Source organism: Megalobrama amblycephala, unplaced genomic scaffold, assembly GCF_018812025.1.
Source record: "Megalobrama amblycephala isolate DHTTF-2021 unplaced genomic scaffold, ASM1881202v1 scaffold405, whole genome shotgun sequence".
NCBI lineage: Eukaryota > Metazoa > Chordata > Actinopteri > Cypriniformes > Xenocyprididae > Megalobrama > Megalobrama amblycephala.
This window is the reverse complement of record NW_025953360.1, coordinates 45713-63501: the sequence shown is the minus strand read 5'-3', so window position 1 is coordinate 63501 and position 17789 is coordinate 45713. Positions and strand designations below refer to the sequence as shown.

At 37.4% G+C, this 17789-nt stretch overlaps 1 protein-coding gene across 1 annotated transcript; it reads right to left on the bottom strand.

Moving 5' to 3' along the window:
* Positions 1-9627: 9627 nt before the first annotated feature.
* LOC125261374 (keratin, type I cytoskeletal 19-like) lies at positions 9628-15495 on the bottom strand. The gene is made up of 6 exons (XM_048179952.1): positions 15016-15495; positions 14851-14933; positions 14565-14721; positions 14227-14391; positions 13923-14048; positions 9628-9852 (listed from the first exon to the last, which is right to left on the bottom strand). Exons 1-6 carry the CDS (start codon positions 15493-15495, stop codon positions 9628-9630), a joined length of 1236 nt encoding a protein of 411 aa, XP_048035909.1.
* Positions 15496-17789: the final 2294 nt, after the last annotated feature.

Sequence of the window (17789 nt, the reverse complement as noted above, 5' to 3'; positions counted from 1 at the left end):
TTCAAAACTCTAAACACATTCAGCGAAACAGAAATCTGTGTGGACCAAACTGTGAATCATTGTTCATTGCTTTCACGCAAAATGCGTTCAATGACCACGTTTTTCAAAATTAACACTTTTGCACTGCTGGAACTCCAATGCTGCACATTACGTGATTATACTTCATTTGATCATTTTTTTCTTTGCTTGTTTATTCATTGTTTATTATCATTATCATCATCATTTATTTTTTTGTTTTGTTTTTTCTTTGTAATTATTACTTCAGCATTTTCTTGTTTTTGTTGTTTCAACTTTATATGTAAATTTAACTCTATATATGTAAACATATAGACAATAATGAATTGCTGCATTTCTCATTCATTATTTATGCTGTAATACAGTCAACCATAAAAAGATCTTATTCTTACTCTATGAAATACTGATTTATGTGAAAAATCCTTAAAACTTCAAAGATCAAAGTTCATCATTTATGTAATGCTCCCTGTTGTTAGTGTTTTAGGTCAGTGTGTTATGAATGTAATGTATTTTTTTTTTTTTACGTGAATTGTTGCCAGTGTTATGATGGAGCTTATTTTGAGATATGAAGTGTTTTGTTGGTCTGAGTGAGTTTTGGAGGTGAGATGAACTGCTTGGCCAAAATTCATGTTGATATCAGACTGTATGAAGAGTTTTGAAAAATGTGGCTTTTTTTTTAAAAATGCGGCTTTTTTTCATTATTGGACAATGCATGTTAGCAATTGAAAAAACTGTAATAATCAAACCAGCTAAAATAATTAATTGATTAACTATTATTAATTCATTGTAGCCAATAAAATAGTCAGATATATTAAAATGAATAAGAACAGATGAAAAATGAAAACTCTTATGCAATTGCATTATGAAAGACAGTTACTTTAAATGAAAGTGTCTAAATTAAACTTTTATGCATGGTAAAAAAGTGAGCTCATGCAGGCCCATTGTACTATAGTCAATTGACAGTATGCTTAAAATTGAAAACTGAATTTTTGCTTAGCCTATCTGTTTAGAGATTTGTACTACTGAAAATGAACAGCTTGTGAAAATATTAGCCTCCACAAGCTATCGTTCACCCTGCTTACCATACTTTTGTCCAATCTGTAGTCACATTTTCAAAACTCTACACAATTAGCACAACATCCATCTGTTGTGACCATACCATTAACACAATTCATGTTGTTTATACAAAAAAATGCAGTCAATTAACATTTTTCTAAAATGCTTACGTTTTCTTTTCACACAAGCTTATACCTAAATCATGGATCTTTCTGGTCTTATTTACAAATGCTTAAACACAGCAAGTCAGACATTACAGTTTTTTACAATTGTTTACACACTAAAATTAAAAATAACACACAGTTACTGAAACTCTACACTCAAGGAGCAAAACCTCAGCCCAGATCTGCACAACTATAAGCACATTCTCAGCCTCACACTTTTTGCAAAACACTAAACACACTTCTCTACATTAGACACAGAAAACTAACATAATGTCACTTCTTTGCCATTTCAAGACACTGCTTTCCAAAATACCACCCCTATAAACCAATTGATCAAACACAGCCGTCAGGTGTGCAGACACTTAGGTGCTTAACTGTAAACTCAACAATCAGGTGCAAGTACTATAAAAAGGCAAAAGGTGAGTTTATGTGTCTTCAACAAAATGGAAGGCAATGATGCAGTAAGAGGGAGATGGAGAAACATCATTTTGAATAATTTTGAATGTCCCGGGCCATCACAATATATGTTGCAATCATGCAGAATGTGGTCCTCCACCAGCATGCCAACTTAGTCCCTTACAACACGGCCCACATATTCACAGACAGACTGCACAAAATCGTCACAGCAGAAGACCAAATGGATGCAGAGCAGATGAGATACATTGTCATATGGGACAATGTAAATTTCTCTGGTCCAAAACTGGTTTCATTAGCATCCACAATTTTCACTCCAAGACATCCCACCATACTGTCCCTTCCTTACAGTTTTTGCCCGTTGCTTGAACACTATAGACCCATGCTTAGACTAAAGTAACACAACTTGAAGCTTTATACCATACCTCAAACACATGTACCCATACCTTAAACAAAAGCGCTGCTTTGCACTCTAGTTGCAATTCTGCAACACACTTACTCCTTTATGCAACACACTTGGTCCTGCATACTACACTCTATTTCATACAAGACACTTCGTTCAAAAATGAAATCTCAGGGTGCCATTTGGAAAACACATGTATCCAAAATACAAAACACATCGGGTAATTGCAACCACTCAAATACACACCTCAAAACACTTACTTACAAAACTGAACACCAATCAGCCAGCTACGAAAAGGCCTCAGTTAAAGCCATTCTGAGAACTTTGCAAGCATGGAGAGCAAGAGGTGGAGGCAGAGGAAGAGGAAGAGGAAGACAAAGAGAGAGAGGAGTAGGACATGGTCAAAGAGGCTATGCACGGAACAATATTTCAGATGATATTAGAGCAATGGTGGTGGATCATGTGGCCAGACCCAAACAGACGGCAGGATCTATAATCCCACCCACGCACAATTGGCCTGTTTTTCTGTATTTACAGTAGTGTATTTTGTTTTATTTTTGTTTTATTTTTGCGTTACTACATTTACTTTACTGTACTGTATAGTACTGTGATGTGCAGTATTGAGTTGATGTCATCTGTAACCTTTCAGTACTTTCATTTTTGGTTGTTGTGAAAACCTTTGTTGGAAAAAAAAAGCAGAACAAAAACTAAGTGTTGCATTGAGCCTCACAGAATGCTAACTGATGAACTGAATAAAAACATTGAAAATTAAAGACTGCAGTGTTTTATATAAAGTAGACTAGTGTGTTCCCCCTGATCTGAAAGTGTATGCATATGATGCAAGTGTGTGTCATTTTGTCATCAGAGTTACATTTTGACAAAGGAATGTTAGGTTTTGATAGTAGAGTTTCAATTTGACAGAGATATGAATGGTATATTTCCCAGTGTTGTGTCATGTTTACTTGTGTGTAGAGTTTTGGCACAATGAGCAAAGTTTTGCAAAATGTGTTCAAGCAACGGGCAAAAACTGTAAACTCATTGAGGAGGGTTTTTTTTTTTTTTGGCATGGAAGGTTTACAATCTCCAGGTCTATATCAGGATATGCCTCATTCAAGAGAAGGCCTGACCTAATTGATGCAGGATCTGTGCAAGGATGGATTCAAGAAGATTCTTCCCTCGCTGTCTTGCGTGAGAGGACATCGCCTGAGATGTGGATGAAGTGCTATGACCAGATCCAGCTAGGCCAAGAGATGATGCTTAGGTTTTTTTTCTATTTTTCATTTAAAATCATGCTTTTGTTTTATCTGATGTTTTTGTTCGTGTAATATATTGTATTTAGAATATGTTCTGATTTTCAGTGCAAAATGTAACCTTTGGAAAGGCATGGATGTACTGAATGGTTTTACAATGTGGTGAGAAATAAATATTTTCATCAATGTGCAGTACTGCCCTTGTGTTTTTGTTTGTTTGTTGTTGGTTTTTTTTGTCAATATATTCATGTACTTTACTCCAGCAATATCTCTGAAAAAAAATCAAACCCAGACTATATAATTAGAAAAGTATAAAAGTTACAAGTGTTTAAGATTGAGCACAGCAGTGTGTAAATGAATCAAACAGAATCAGAATGTATGAACCATGTGTGTTCCATACGGTGTCAAAGTTGGGTTTTGTTAATGTAAAGTTTTGAATGAAGTGTTTCATTTTGCCAAAGAACTGAGGTGTTCTGCTACTTGTGTGTGTAGATCTGTGAATTGTGTGTGTTTTGACAAAATGAGCCTTGTTTTTAAAATTGTGCTTAAGCAATCATAAAAAACTGTAAGACCTAATGTTCCTTAAATATAGTATAAAGCTGCTTTTGCAACAACAGCAGCTCAAAAGTGATAGAAAACTATATATTAAAAATATTGAAACAACTGCTTTTAGGTTAGGTTTGTAGGTTAAAGACCTCTGAAATATTGAGAAAGCTGATTCCAATCTCAGTCAGGTGTTGAATTCTTTTCATTACTTGGACATACATACTTTTGTTCAGTGTAGATGCTGAACAACTCAGAGAAGCAGAGAGAGAAAAAATAAGAGGAAGAGTTGAAGGAAAAGAGTTGGAGAAGAAGAGGTATGGGAGAGGAAGAAGAATGTGTGCTAAACTGTTCATCTTTATGTTTTATAGAAAGTAAACAAAGTAATTGTGACTTTTTATCTCACAGTTCTGACATTTTCTCTAAATCCCTAGTTTATATCTCACAATTCAGAGGAAAAAAAGTCAGAATTGTGAGATGTAAACTCACAATTGCAAGAAAAAAAGTCACAATTACCTTGCTTTTTTTTATTCTGTCGTGGAGAAAAGTTTTCACAGTAACCAAAGGCCATGTATGTTGGATTTGTTGTTTATCACCAACTACCAAGGGTAAAAAACATCATCCACCCCACCTCCAGAAAGCAATTTCAACCAAGGGGGCAACTGAAGCTCTGCATAGGGGACTCATTTGACCAGTAGCTGCAATTCTGTTACTTTCTTCTTCTTCTCTTTTTCTACTGTACATCCTATAAAGTAATGACTTATTCACTTTTAGATAGTATGTTGCCAAGAATGCACACGTTCAACACTCAACCAAAAATGTAGAATGGCTTACTTGTAAGCATACTTTTACTGCTAGAGTTTTGACAGAACAACTCGATTTTTCAATCAGATTTGCTGTGTTTTGATAGTTAGTATATGTAGAAAAGGATTTTTAGTATTTTGAAATGTGTATTTATTTAACAAAATATGGTTTTGGACAGAAAATTAACTATTCGGCTAATTGAGTGAAGTGGGTCTATTGCTGTGCTAATAGTATAGAAAAAGTAGATTTAAGTAATTGGTAAGCACTTTTTAGCAGTTGTAGAAGACTGTAATTGTAACCTAAACATCTGTTTTCATACACTAGAGGTCGCTGTGAGCGCACTAGATTCTACGGTGACATGTTCGGTTCATTTAGTTTTGTCGTGGCCACAAGATATAAACTCGTGGGAACGTTATAATATGTCGTGGCCACAAGATATTAATTCGTGGGAACGTGATAATAACTCGTGGCCACGAGATCATTTTGTCGAGGTAACGACATCCTTATGTCGTGGCCACGCGATGTAAAGTCGTGGCCTCGAGATCATATGGTGAGGGAACGATATATTTTTCTCGTGGCCACGACTTCATTATGTTGAGGGAACGACATCTATTTCTCATGGCCACGAGTTACATGTGTAAACAACGCGCGCTACCATAGCAACCTGGAATTAAGAATGATAAAATAAGTGCGGAATTAAGAAATTATTATTAGGCTATTTGAATGCTGTCTAGTCAACATCGCGCGCAATGTAATAAGCTATAAATAGCCTATTGCGCGCGACGTTGCCACTATAGCATTCAAATGAAGTTTGTTATTATCAATTTGATGACAAACTTCATTTAATGATAATGAACATTTATCCATCCCATCTCACAGCCTTTTAATCTGATCGTGTCTCTATAATAATAATAATAATTATTATTATTATTATTATTATTATTATTATTAATAAGCCTATTACACCTAAATAAAATGAATAAAATGATGAACAAAATTAAGTTGTTGTCTTGGCTATATCAGTGAATGGATTTTTTTATTTATTTTTTTAGCTTAAATAGGCCTATTCTTTTAACATATAACCAATTAATAATAATTAATTATTCGAACTTCATTCAAATGCTGTCACGGGCACGAGGGGCTACAAATGATAACAGACCCTCATTTATCCTATCTTCACGGCTACAATACAGTCATAAAGTCACATTTTATTGGCATGATCTGGCGTTTAAAGTATTTACAAAATATAGCTAACATAATATAGGCCTACAGAAAGGATACACGAAATGAAGGGGGAAATAAAGCAAATAGGGCTACATAACAATGAATAAAAAACATTTAACCAATAATGATAGCCTAATAATAATAATAAATAATATAAAAATATAAAAAATTAACAATCAGTGAATGGATTTAAAAGACACGGCACATTTATTGATAAACTTTATTCGAATGCTGCTGTAGGCATCGCACACAACACAATAGGTAACATGTTAATAATCACTTCTTGATTCCGCGCTTTTTCTTAATTAAAAATAAATATTATTATGGTATTGTCCATTTCTGATAGTTCCAGGTTGCTATGGTAGCGCGCGTTGTTTACACATGTAACTCGTGGCCATGAGAAATAGATGTCGTTCCCTCAACATAATGAAGTCGTGGCCACGAGAAAAATATATCGTTCCCTCACCATATGATCTCGAGGCCACGACTTTACATCGCGTGGCCACGACATATATCGACAATATCCCTGTGTGTGTGTCCTGTGCTGTGTTGTGCTCTGTTTCTCTCCCTCACTCTCTTACTCAGGTTAATTACCACCAGCTGCAACTCGTTGTGAGCATGCCTGAGTCTGAGCAGAGCTGTATATATGGTGCATTCAGAAAATCCTGTGCTGAGGAACACTTCTCCCCAGCCTCAGAGTGGAAATTGAATTGTCTGCCCGTGTATACTGTGTGTGACTGAGTGCTAACAGTTTTGAGTTAGGTGTGGGCCTATACTTTTGCTGTGTGCTAGCATCATTCTTTAGCCTGCTTTCAGGTCTATCCATGTGTGGGTAACTAGAAGGTATTGTATCATTTAACTCTTAATTATTATTGGGTTACCTGGGAATCGTAGGGAGAGAGTGCCTCTTTATTTTTGTGTACAATTGTTTTCTCCTGTTTATTGTTTAAAGAGGGAGCTCAGGGAAGTTTGTGTTGTTGTTTTTCATCTTTGTTTTTGAGCAGGGTAAGTAGATTCTTTAAACCTTAGTTAGCTCCAGTTTTGTTTATTATTTTAAGCATACTCTCTCCTGAAGATTTATTCCCTCATGTTCTTTTTTGTTAAGCTCTCTTTTTGGTATAAGGAAATAAACATTTTTGACTTTCCTTTAAAGTGGTGTTGTGTTTTCCCTCTGAGACTGAGGCTGAAGTGTGTCCTCCACGTTTTCTTTTTTTATCCTTGCGTTACTTTTTGTTAGCTTATCCTAGACTAGGAGAGGAACGTAACATGCATTAATAAATTTAAAAAGTCTACACTGTTATACTATAACCTCTCAAGTAATATAATTTATTTAACAATCTCAAGGTGGTGTTCTAGTATTTATTTATACACTCCATTGAGTGAATTAAAGTTTCTAAATATAGGAATTGAAACTAAAATACTGGGATTGAATTTTATTAAAGGTCATAATGGCTCTTCCAGTCAGAATATCAATAAAAGGCCTCTTAAAATAAAATGAGAGTATGTCCTTAAACATAGTCAAAATGTACATTTTGCAGATGCCCAAACTTCCTGTTTTAACAAGAAATACGTACATCAGGACAGGAAAGAAAACTGCTTCTCAACTGGTCTTTAATGGTGAATTGTAAGACTGTCAGTACAGAATGTTTCATTGCACTACAGCCAGTGTTGGGCAGTAAAGTAGATATTTCAAGCTTTCTATAGATATATTTCTCATGTCCGCGAGGCAAGCAGCCTATACGCTGAGTTTTGGTTCATTTAGCCTATAAGTCGCGCTCCAGTTCACGCGCCAGTGATCACGCCCGCGCATCCATGATTATATTGCCTGCTATATTTGCTTCTTATTTATTAAATCCAGGCAATTGGTTGATGAAACATTGATTAAAATTAAGATACAATTTTTACAAAACGAAATTCACTTTAAAGAGAGGCTTTCTATAAAACTAGTTACTAGTAATACTGTAACGCATTACTTTTTAAATAACTCCGTTACCGTTACCATATGGTGCGTTGTACGTTACTTTTTTAAATTAATTAATTTTGGCTGAAGTGTAGCCTACACCCTAACCTGTTTACAGCAGCGACGCATTGTATGATTGGAGGATGCCAACCACACGAAGACGCACTGTGGGCGTGTTTCCGTTTATTCAAGTATGTGCGGCAGTCCTGGCGAGTCAAGGCGAGAGCAAGACGAGTTTCTCAAAGTGGAAATATGCTCATTATTTCACTTTAGTTGAGCATAAAGACAAAAACCTTTTAGTGAAATGTAAGCTGTGACTTTCTGGTTCGAAGGTCCTATCTACTGCGATAAACATGTGACATGCTGGATCGAAAATATGTGAAATAAAGTTTTTCTAGTCGACTAGTAGTTGTTCATTTAAGCCATTAGTTGACTAATCACATTTATATTAATTTAATTTCTTAAATACTGGAGAGAATAAACTAATAATGAGCGTTTATGTAATATAGGCACTCAAGCGCACGCATAACGCTTGCCATATGTAAAGAACCGGCAAAAGTAATGATTATGAATATGGCAAAAAAACAGCAAGGAGACATTTTAATTGTTTATTAATAAAGTAATGTTTTCTGAATCAGTGTCGGCTGCAAAGATCTCCGCATATACTGGACGCGCCTAGAGAAAATGCACATTTCATTCGGATTACATAATCAGAGTAGACTCTTTTCGTTTTTAATTATTTCGTTTTAAAGTAGATATTTCAAGCTTTCTATAGATATATTTCTCATGTCCGCGAGGCAAGCAGCCTATACGCTGAGTTTTGGTTCATTTAGCCTATAAGTCGCGTTCCAGTTCACGCGCCAGTGATCACGCCCGCGCATCCATGATTATATTGCCTGCTATATTTGCTTCTTATTTATTAAATCCAGGCAATTGGTTGATGAAACATTGATTAAAATTAAGATACAATTTTTACAAAACGAAATTCACTTTAAAGAGAGGCTTTCTATAAAACAAAACTTAATGAAGTGGTCAAAATCATGTCTGACCCACTCCATGACTCCCGATATATTTGCGCATCTTACTCATGGTGTTCACTTTTCATAATCAAGTAAGTGAATTTAAAACATAACATAGGACTATTTAAACATAAATATGAAACTACGTTTTCTTTAATGACAGTACAGAGAAATTTCATAAGCAAGAGCGGATCATGAGTCAGGAGTCCGATGAAGAATTATTTATTATTTACGTATATTTAATAATAGGGGCATTCAAGTTATTTGACATATTTAAAAATAAATTTAAAAAAGTTACGCAAAACGTTACTTTCCCTGGTAATTATTTACTTTTATAATGATGTAACTCGGTTACTAACTCCGTTACTGTTTGTGAGAAGTAACTAGTAACTATAACTAATTACTTTTTTAAAGTAACGTGCCCAACACTGACTACAGCCTTGTTACATTCTTTGACATTGATGTTGATGTTGTTGACGACTGTTTCACATCTGAGCTCTGTTTTGACTGGGGTACACACAACATTACACAACACATAACCTGAAAGGGAGAGTAAAAGAGATATTAATAAATAACATACAGTCTGAAGCTGACCCAAAACACACCCACAACCACAAAATATTAAGAGATTTTAATTAGCCTACCCGGTCCTTGAGTCCTATAAGAGAGGAAAAAAATTAGAACATTAGTGAAGTCACTTCAGAAAAAAAAAAAAAAAAAAACACACATTTTCCCACCCTTGTGATGTTCAGGTCTTTAGAATAAAAACATGAACTTACTTGATGCCCTGATTTTCCAGGAGGCACCTATAAGTGGCGATCTCCTGCTCCAGACGGCTCTTGATGTCCAGCAGTGCATCATAGTCTCTGCCCTGCTGCTCAATGCTATAGCGCACCTGACAAAGCTCTGCCTCCAATGTGTCGATGTGTTTCTGGAAGCCTGCTAGTATAATGCTGTACCTAGCATCTGTTTCTGCTAGTGAACACTCCAGTGCTCCTTTCTGTGTGCGTGATGAGAAGAGGCAGAAAAAATAAAGGATTACTTGGGTGCAGCAGGCGCAATGATATTACGCAGCGTCTCTCACAAATGTCTCCATGGTTGCAAGGCACGCTCCCTGTGCAAACAGGGGGGTCACAGGTGCTGCGTAATATCATTGCACCTGCTACACCCATGGTACGGCAGGTCTTGATTATTGGAGTATAGTTCCTAGCCATATCGGCCTAGAAAATAGCAACTTTTTCCATCGGTCTTAGTACACGATGTAACTACAGAAGAGTCAAGTTTTAAATAGGAAAATATCAAAACTCTTTGGTCATTTTTGAGCGAGATGCTAACGTCTAATCAGATTCAATGACCTATGCTAAGCTATGCTAAAAGTGGTACCGCCAGATCGACCCAGAGATCGGCTGAATGGATTTGAAAACAGTAAAACTCAACTGTTTAACTCATAGGGGAGTTGGAAAATGAGCCTATGTTCAAAAAAAGAGGAGTGTTTCTTTAAGGGGTTTTCCTGTGACTGACAGCGCTAGTCAAAAGGTGTGTTCGACATCGGCTGCGGCTGGATGTAACTGATCGGCGAGATTAGCCGCGTGCAGGCAGGGAGGAGCTGAAAACGGAGATGTGAAGTCGGACACTTTCTGCTTCCTGTAGTGATGCTCGCGCTGCGTTTGCATCGGTTTGCATACTTTATCACAGCTGAAGTGAAATAAATGCAATATTTGACTAATACACTGATGTTTCAGAGACCTTTTCATTCAAAACTTTATGTAAGTTACTGCTTACAGCGTCTGTTTTTACAAGAATAAAGTTCAACATAAGCATATGTTATTTAAATAACAATGGGGTCTTTGATTTTTATCCGTTTTATTTTGATGAACATGACACAATACAACATCGCGACTACATGAAAAGAGCTTTAAAGGGGCTCTCTGTAGAAATGACACCCAGTGTTCAAAATAGGTACTGCAGTCCAAATTGTTGGCCCGCCCCCTCGTTCACAGACGCGGGTTGCCAGCTTTTACAGCATATGGTTGCCAGCAACAATAGGGTGTGCAATTGACAATGAAAGCTGAGGAGACTTGCACACTGTAAGCTGATGAGTTGATTTATGATTAGTTTTGATATGCTGTTGTTCATAGAGATAATTAGATGGATTCAGAGGCTTTTTAGTAGAGATGCACTGATTGCAATTTTCTTGGCCGATTCCGATTTCCGATTTTTTGTTAGTGTGATCGGCAGATACATATTTTTTGCCGATTCCGATTTTCTTTCTAAGAACTATAAATGACAACATATACAAACAAAAATCTACTTTTCTTCAATGCAGAGTTTTATTTTCATTAAAAAAAGTAAAAGTCAGTAATAAAATATAAACAGCTCAAATAAATGCAATAGAATAAAGAGAGCTATGAAATGTTTTTCGGGTTAACTGGGTTTTTATTCAGATAAGAAATACTACAGAAATTAAAGTAATCAAATGTAAAATAACACATTGTGTTATTCTGCATTGGTTACCTTAATTTCTGTAGTCTTTATTGCAAACAATTCTTACCATTAAAGTTATAAAACGTATTCAGTCAAGAGCAGAAAGTGATTTTCTTTGTCTTTTGTTCTTTGATTAACATGACAGACAGCAGCAGGAATATTGGACTGCTGTCCCTTTAAGAGTCTATAAACGGTGTTCAACGGATCCAATACTGTTACACACACGACATGGGTTCACTTTCTTAGCTATTTAATGATTCAAAACTGACGGTGTTTATCTGTGTATTCACCAAGATTGCCTGTGCCACTGGTTTTGACATACTTTTGTATATATTTGACAGTTTAAGCGCAGGAAGGCGCTTATTTTGGTACTTGTAACTCTGTTTGACTTCTGTCTGTTTGAGACTGAGCGTGGCTTGTTCGCTCCACTAATATAGATCAGTAGTGCGCGCGCTTTCGGTGTGAGCGCGAGACCTGCGGGAATGACTAAAATTAATGCGCAATACAAGCACTACTTAACCGGAGCGAATGAGACGAGAGAAAGGAGGTGCCCGCGTGGGTGTGTGTCACTTCACCGTGACAGAGAAGAGAGCAGAAACGCACTGACGTTATTGCCTGATTCTCTGACCCAGTTGTTTGCTGGTTTCCATGGCTGCAATACGCGGTGTTTTCCGCCAACTGGCAACCTGTGATGTTGAAATACTATTGGATAAACTGGCAGCACATGGTTTCGCACAGACCAAAACAAAAACAGACATTCCGACACTGAAGGCACATGTTCAAAGTAGAATATCTGGCTGTAGCATTGTTTTTCTGAGAAACAAGTAGGTGAACTTAGCATGTTTCCTAAATATCTGCAAACATATTAGGGTATTTTTATGCTTTATTAAAGTAAAAATCTTACATAGAGCCCCTTTAACTGTTATAAAAACACAGATTTTTGAGCAATAGTGGAGCTGAAGGCGTGACAATAAACATGAAACACACGTGATCGTTGTCATGCGGTGAATCCGGCCAATCATGAAACAGCTGTGTCGTCATCAGCGCTGCACGATCCGTTTCACGCATGCGTGTAATTATGTAGTAGAAAACGTCACGGTGTTCCTACACTATCGGTACCTACTAATGAAACACTTGACAGCAAGGCGGCACAACTTGTGGCATATTTGTGTAACGTTAGTTGTATTGTGTTTAACATTTAACAGCGGGTCTATTTTGATGCTTTTAAATGTAGCTTACGCTATGCATTACGATGTGTTTACGTGGTTGCCAATCCAAAATAATAAAGGAGTTGTGAGTCGTTACATGAACATACATGATCAGTTTCCTCCATACTCTCCTTTGCGATTCATTGCTGGTATAAGGCTTAACTTACTTAACTTGCCGTGTTTTGGTCTGAGGTCAGTAGTATTGTCAAAGACGGTTTGTGTTGTTTTTTTTTAATTAAAAGCTGCTAATAGTTAACTTTTAAGTTGAGTAATTTTGTATTAGTATGGGTCTATATAGGCTAATATATATCTATATAATCTAAACAAGGAAAATAACCCCTTCAATGTTGTTTACAGAAGACAATAAGGAACATGCATTTCTACCAAGACTATCTGCACTTACATGAAGAACAAGTGTGGGGAAACGTTATAGAGTATTTCAAATTGACAATGGAAATGACTTGAAAGAAGCATGTGTGCACACAGAAGTTTTATTTAAGAGTAAAAATTCTCTTTCTCTCTCTCTCTCTCTCTCTCTCTCACACACACACACACACACAAACACACTCTCTCTCTCTCTCTCTCTCTCTCCCTCCCTCCCTCTCCCTCTCCCTCTCCCACACACTCTCTCCCTCTCTCTCTCTCTCTCACACACACACACACACACACACACACACACAGAACGGATCGTGCAGGTCGTCGCAAAACATAATTATCATTTGCGCATGTGCGTTTTCTAAAGAGTCTACTACGCATGCGTAGAACGGATCGTGCAGGTGGAACGGATCGTGTACCGACAGCTCCTCTTGAGAAACTGCGCTGGCTAACTCAGGCGGCTGATCTCGAATCGCTCTCGCGGTACTTTAAAGCCATACGTCACAGTCACATGACGTCAGCGCTGTCTCAAGTCGGACAACAAGTCAGCCGCCGATCGGTCTTTGTGGCGCGGCATCAAGTCGAACAAGCCTAAAGCATTTGTCAGTTGCATCTTTTTCCGTGTTCACAACAATTCAGTCTTTTCAATATAAAAGTCTTCGCTTCTAAGTGAGTCACTCATAAAGACAGTCTTTGCCGCCATCTAATGGCGTGAAAAAGTAACTTCTGTTCCTGTTCACAGTCAGGGACTATTTTTTTTTCTGGCAGAAGGAAGGCTTTTAGTGAAAGTTTACTTGATTGCATTGATACATATTTTTGGCTTTAATATTTGTATTGTGTGGTAACTGTTTTATAAAAGCAATAAGGTACTCGAGACTTATTCATGATACAGCACAGCCTCTCGTAACTTATTGCTTACTTAAAGCTAAAATTACACTAAACAATAATATTTTTCAGGTTAGTTCAGCTAATGCACATTAAAATAAACAGATGATTTTCTCACCATGCTGATCTGAGACTGTAGTTCGATCTCCAGACAATGCAAGGTACGCTGCAAATCTGAGATCTGTGACCTAGAAGTTTCTAAGCACTCTGTGCGGCAGGCCACATCTTTGCACAGTTGTGCCGTCTTAAAGAGAGAAAGAAAGACACACAACTATGTATAATGAACTATGTATAATTTGTTATGCACTCTACTGTCATACCCTACTGTTTACTGTTTTAATACCAAATGTCTGCCACTCTATATGATGGCAATTTGAGATTCACCTCTAGAGGAGTCAAAGAGACAGAGGCTGAAGTCTCACCTTCTCGTTGAACCAGCACTCCTGTTCTCTGCGGTGTTTGTCTATGATGGTCTCATAATGACAACGAATCTCCTCCAAAACCTTATTCAGGTCTTGCTGAGGAGCAGCATCCACTTCCACACACACTTTTGTGTTTGTCAACTGACACATTAGCGCTTCCACATCCTGTAACCACACATGGCTCATGCATCAGGTCTTGACTAACTCATTTACACATGGCTTTTGAATTTTCATTTAATGAAAGAATTTCCATTGCAAGTCCTTTCTAAGCATGCTTCACTTTGCACATAGCACAAACTTTCAAGATTCATAGTTTAATCTGCTACAGGCAAACTAACCTCCCGGTGGTTCTTCTTCAAACACGCTAGATCTTGCTGCAGAGTCTCGATCTGCATCTCCAGGTCGGCCTTTGTCAGGGTCATCTGGTCCAGCAAGCGACGCAGGTTGGCGATGTCAGCCTCCACAGACTGCCGCACTGCTAACTCATGCTCATATCTGATTGGTGGAGAGGCAGGATGGGGCATAAACTCACCAATCATGTTTTAAACATGACCAAAATGAACTTTTAAGATGCTAAAGCTTCCAAACTATGGTTACAGAGGAATATAATTTAAGAGAACTCACTTTATTCTGAAGTCATCAGCAGCCAGTTTAGCATTGTCGATCTGCAGTAGGATGTTGGCGTTGTCGATGGTAGCATTTCTAATCTATCAATGTAGACGTAGAGCATACTTTAATATGTTACAAGTTTTCCATCATTACATTCCTTATGAAAGTACACAAGTGTACCTTTTCCTTCAGGCAGTCGATGGTGTTCCAGTAGGCGCTGTAGTCCCTCTGGCAGATCGGCCCCTTCTTCTCATAGAACTCACGGATCTGCCTCTCCAGAGTGGCATTGGCAGCCTCCAGGGAGCGCACCTTCTCGAGGTAGGACGCCAGACGGTCGTTCAGGCACTGCATGGTGGCCTTCTCATTCAGCTGGATGTAATCACCGTTCCCAGCGGTGATTCCGATTCCTCCACTGTTCAGTCTGCCATAACGTCCATATCCTCCACCAATTTTGCAATGCAGATCTGGGTAGCAATCGATAACAGGGCGGCGATAACAGGGGGAAGAGATCCGAGTTCTTCCTCCAAAACCATAGCCATACACACTGTATGCTTTGGGTGTACAAGTAGTTATTGTTCTACAGCTAATTGGAGTAACTACGGATTTACAGGTCACGGTCTTGGCACCATAGCAGGATGACGTACGGAGAGAGCAAGACATGGTGGATGGATGCAGAGATGAGATGAACCCAGAGAGGACACTGAAGGAAACCGTTAGAGCTGTCCTGTCGAGGATGGAACATTTGAGCCCGGCTCTGATCTCTTATAGAGACGGAGATGCAGGGCGGCTCCTGTACTTTGTCGATGGGAGAAGGAGGTAGGGTGTGTGGAAGTGATTTGTGCCAGTTTAACGCCCTTTGTCAGTTAAGGGCAGAAAAATGAGGTTATGCGATTTAAGGTTATGCAAGGATAATGAATATATGACACAAATCTTGATCTATGAAATTCTTCCACACCTGATGTGGTTTTGTGGGAAATGAATGCCATTTTTGGTTATTTGTTGTCCATTTAAAATGATTTCTCTCCTTTATTTATTCTGTAACACTTTACAATAAGGTTTATTAGTTAAACATTGGTTAATGTATTAACTAACCAGGATCAGTACATTTGTTACTGTATTTACTAATCTTCATTAACATTAGTTAATGAAAGTACTGTTGTTCATTGTTTGTTCATGTTAGTTCACAGTGCATTAACTAATATTAACAAGATTTTAATAATGTATTAGTAAATGTTGAAATTAACATTAACAAAGATTAATAAATGCTGTATATGTGCAGTTCATTATTAGTTCATGTTAATTAATGTAGTTAACTAATTTTTAACTAATGAACCTTATCTTTTTCTCCCAGTGTTTGATTGAGTTAATACTGAGTAGAGCAAATGGCCTGTCCCGCTAAAACTATTGGGTTACTGTACTCTTAAAAAGTTAGAATGGAAAGGTTAAAAGATCTGCTGTTCACTGTCGCTTAGCAAAATGTTGGTGTTGTACCCCTTGAAAAGGGGGAAAATATATATTAATAAAAGAGACACAGACGCGTGCTGTTGTCTGCGTGCTGAGCTGTATTGACTGTGACGCACAGCATAGTTTACATTACATTGAATGCACACAACAAGACATTAATTTAGATAATCTAGATAAGAGATGCAGATGTATCACAGTCAGTATAACACTGTCATTCAAATACTTCTTTGGTTACATATTCATAACTTTTCACTTTTATAATTGTTTTATAATAACACTAAACTTACATTTCGTAAACATTCAGTCCTCTATAGCCATTTTTATGACTTATTTGATAGTAAAATAAAATAAAATAATTATTTGAACAATATTTCAGTAGCCCATTATCAATCAACAAGTTGAAACATGAAATACAAAATAACATGGGCTACATTCAACAAAATATTTGCTCCCAACCATTTAAATTGATAGACAATACAATTTTACCCACAATTTCCTCGTGGTTAGCATGGTTAACATGACAATCAAACCATTAAACCTCACATTCTAAGCACGTTCAAAAATAAAAAGCATTACAAACTACTGTGCAATCTTAACTTATGACTAGGAAGGCATTAATAAAAATTCCATACCTTGAAAAGGGGGAAAATATATATTAATAAAAGAGACACAGACTCGTGCTGTTGTCTGCGTGCTGAGCTGTATTGACTGTGACGCACAGCATAGTTCGCGTCAGCTACTCCCGGCAGCCTTTGAGTTCCCCCTACTGGACACTCCTTGAATTACATCTAATTTTTAGCTAACCAACAGAATTAGAACAATAATATACTTCACATGAATTAATCATTTTGACTTAGCACTCTATATGTTGCAGTTAACAAACTGATAATAGTTATGAACTGTAAAAGTTAATCATATTGATCTTTTTAAACCACTACACACTCCCCCTCAAAATTAGATGTCGTCCCGACATCTTGCAATTCACTTGTGCTTTTTTTTATAATAGCATAAGCTTATTAGTCTTTGTTTCATGTGGACTATGCTGCTTTTACTAAATCAATGTTTTCTCAGCCTGTATTATGCCACAGTCTATCTCTGATATCCATATGCAAGATATGAGTAAGAATTATAAAAAGGCGCTGGGCTTGGCCATGGTGGAAATATTTGCTGTCCACAGTAAGGCATGTTCTGACACTGCTGAACTTCACCACTACAGCTTGCATTATAGCAAGTGGGAGTACCAAGGTGATCGTAAGTGAACAGTCGAGGGGCTCGTCTTTCTCTCTGAGGTCTAGAAGGTCTCTCATCTGCTGTTGAATCATTAAATGGCTCAGGTGATGCTGTGTTCTCAATTTGAACCTGTTCGTCTTCACACTGACCCATCACAAAGGAATCCTCAGCTTGAATCAGTTCCTCATCACATTCTTCTTCACCTGGGCCTCCTTCCTCTGTTAGTCCAACAACATCCACTTGATCTCTAATTTCCTCAG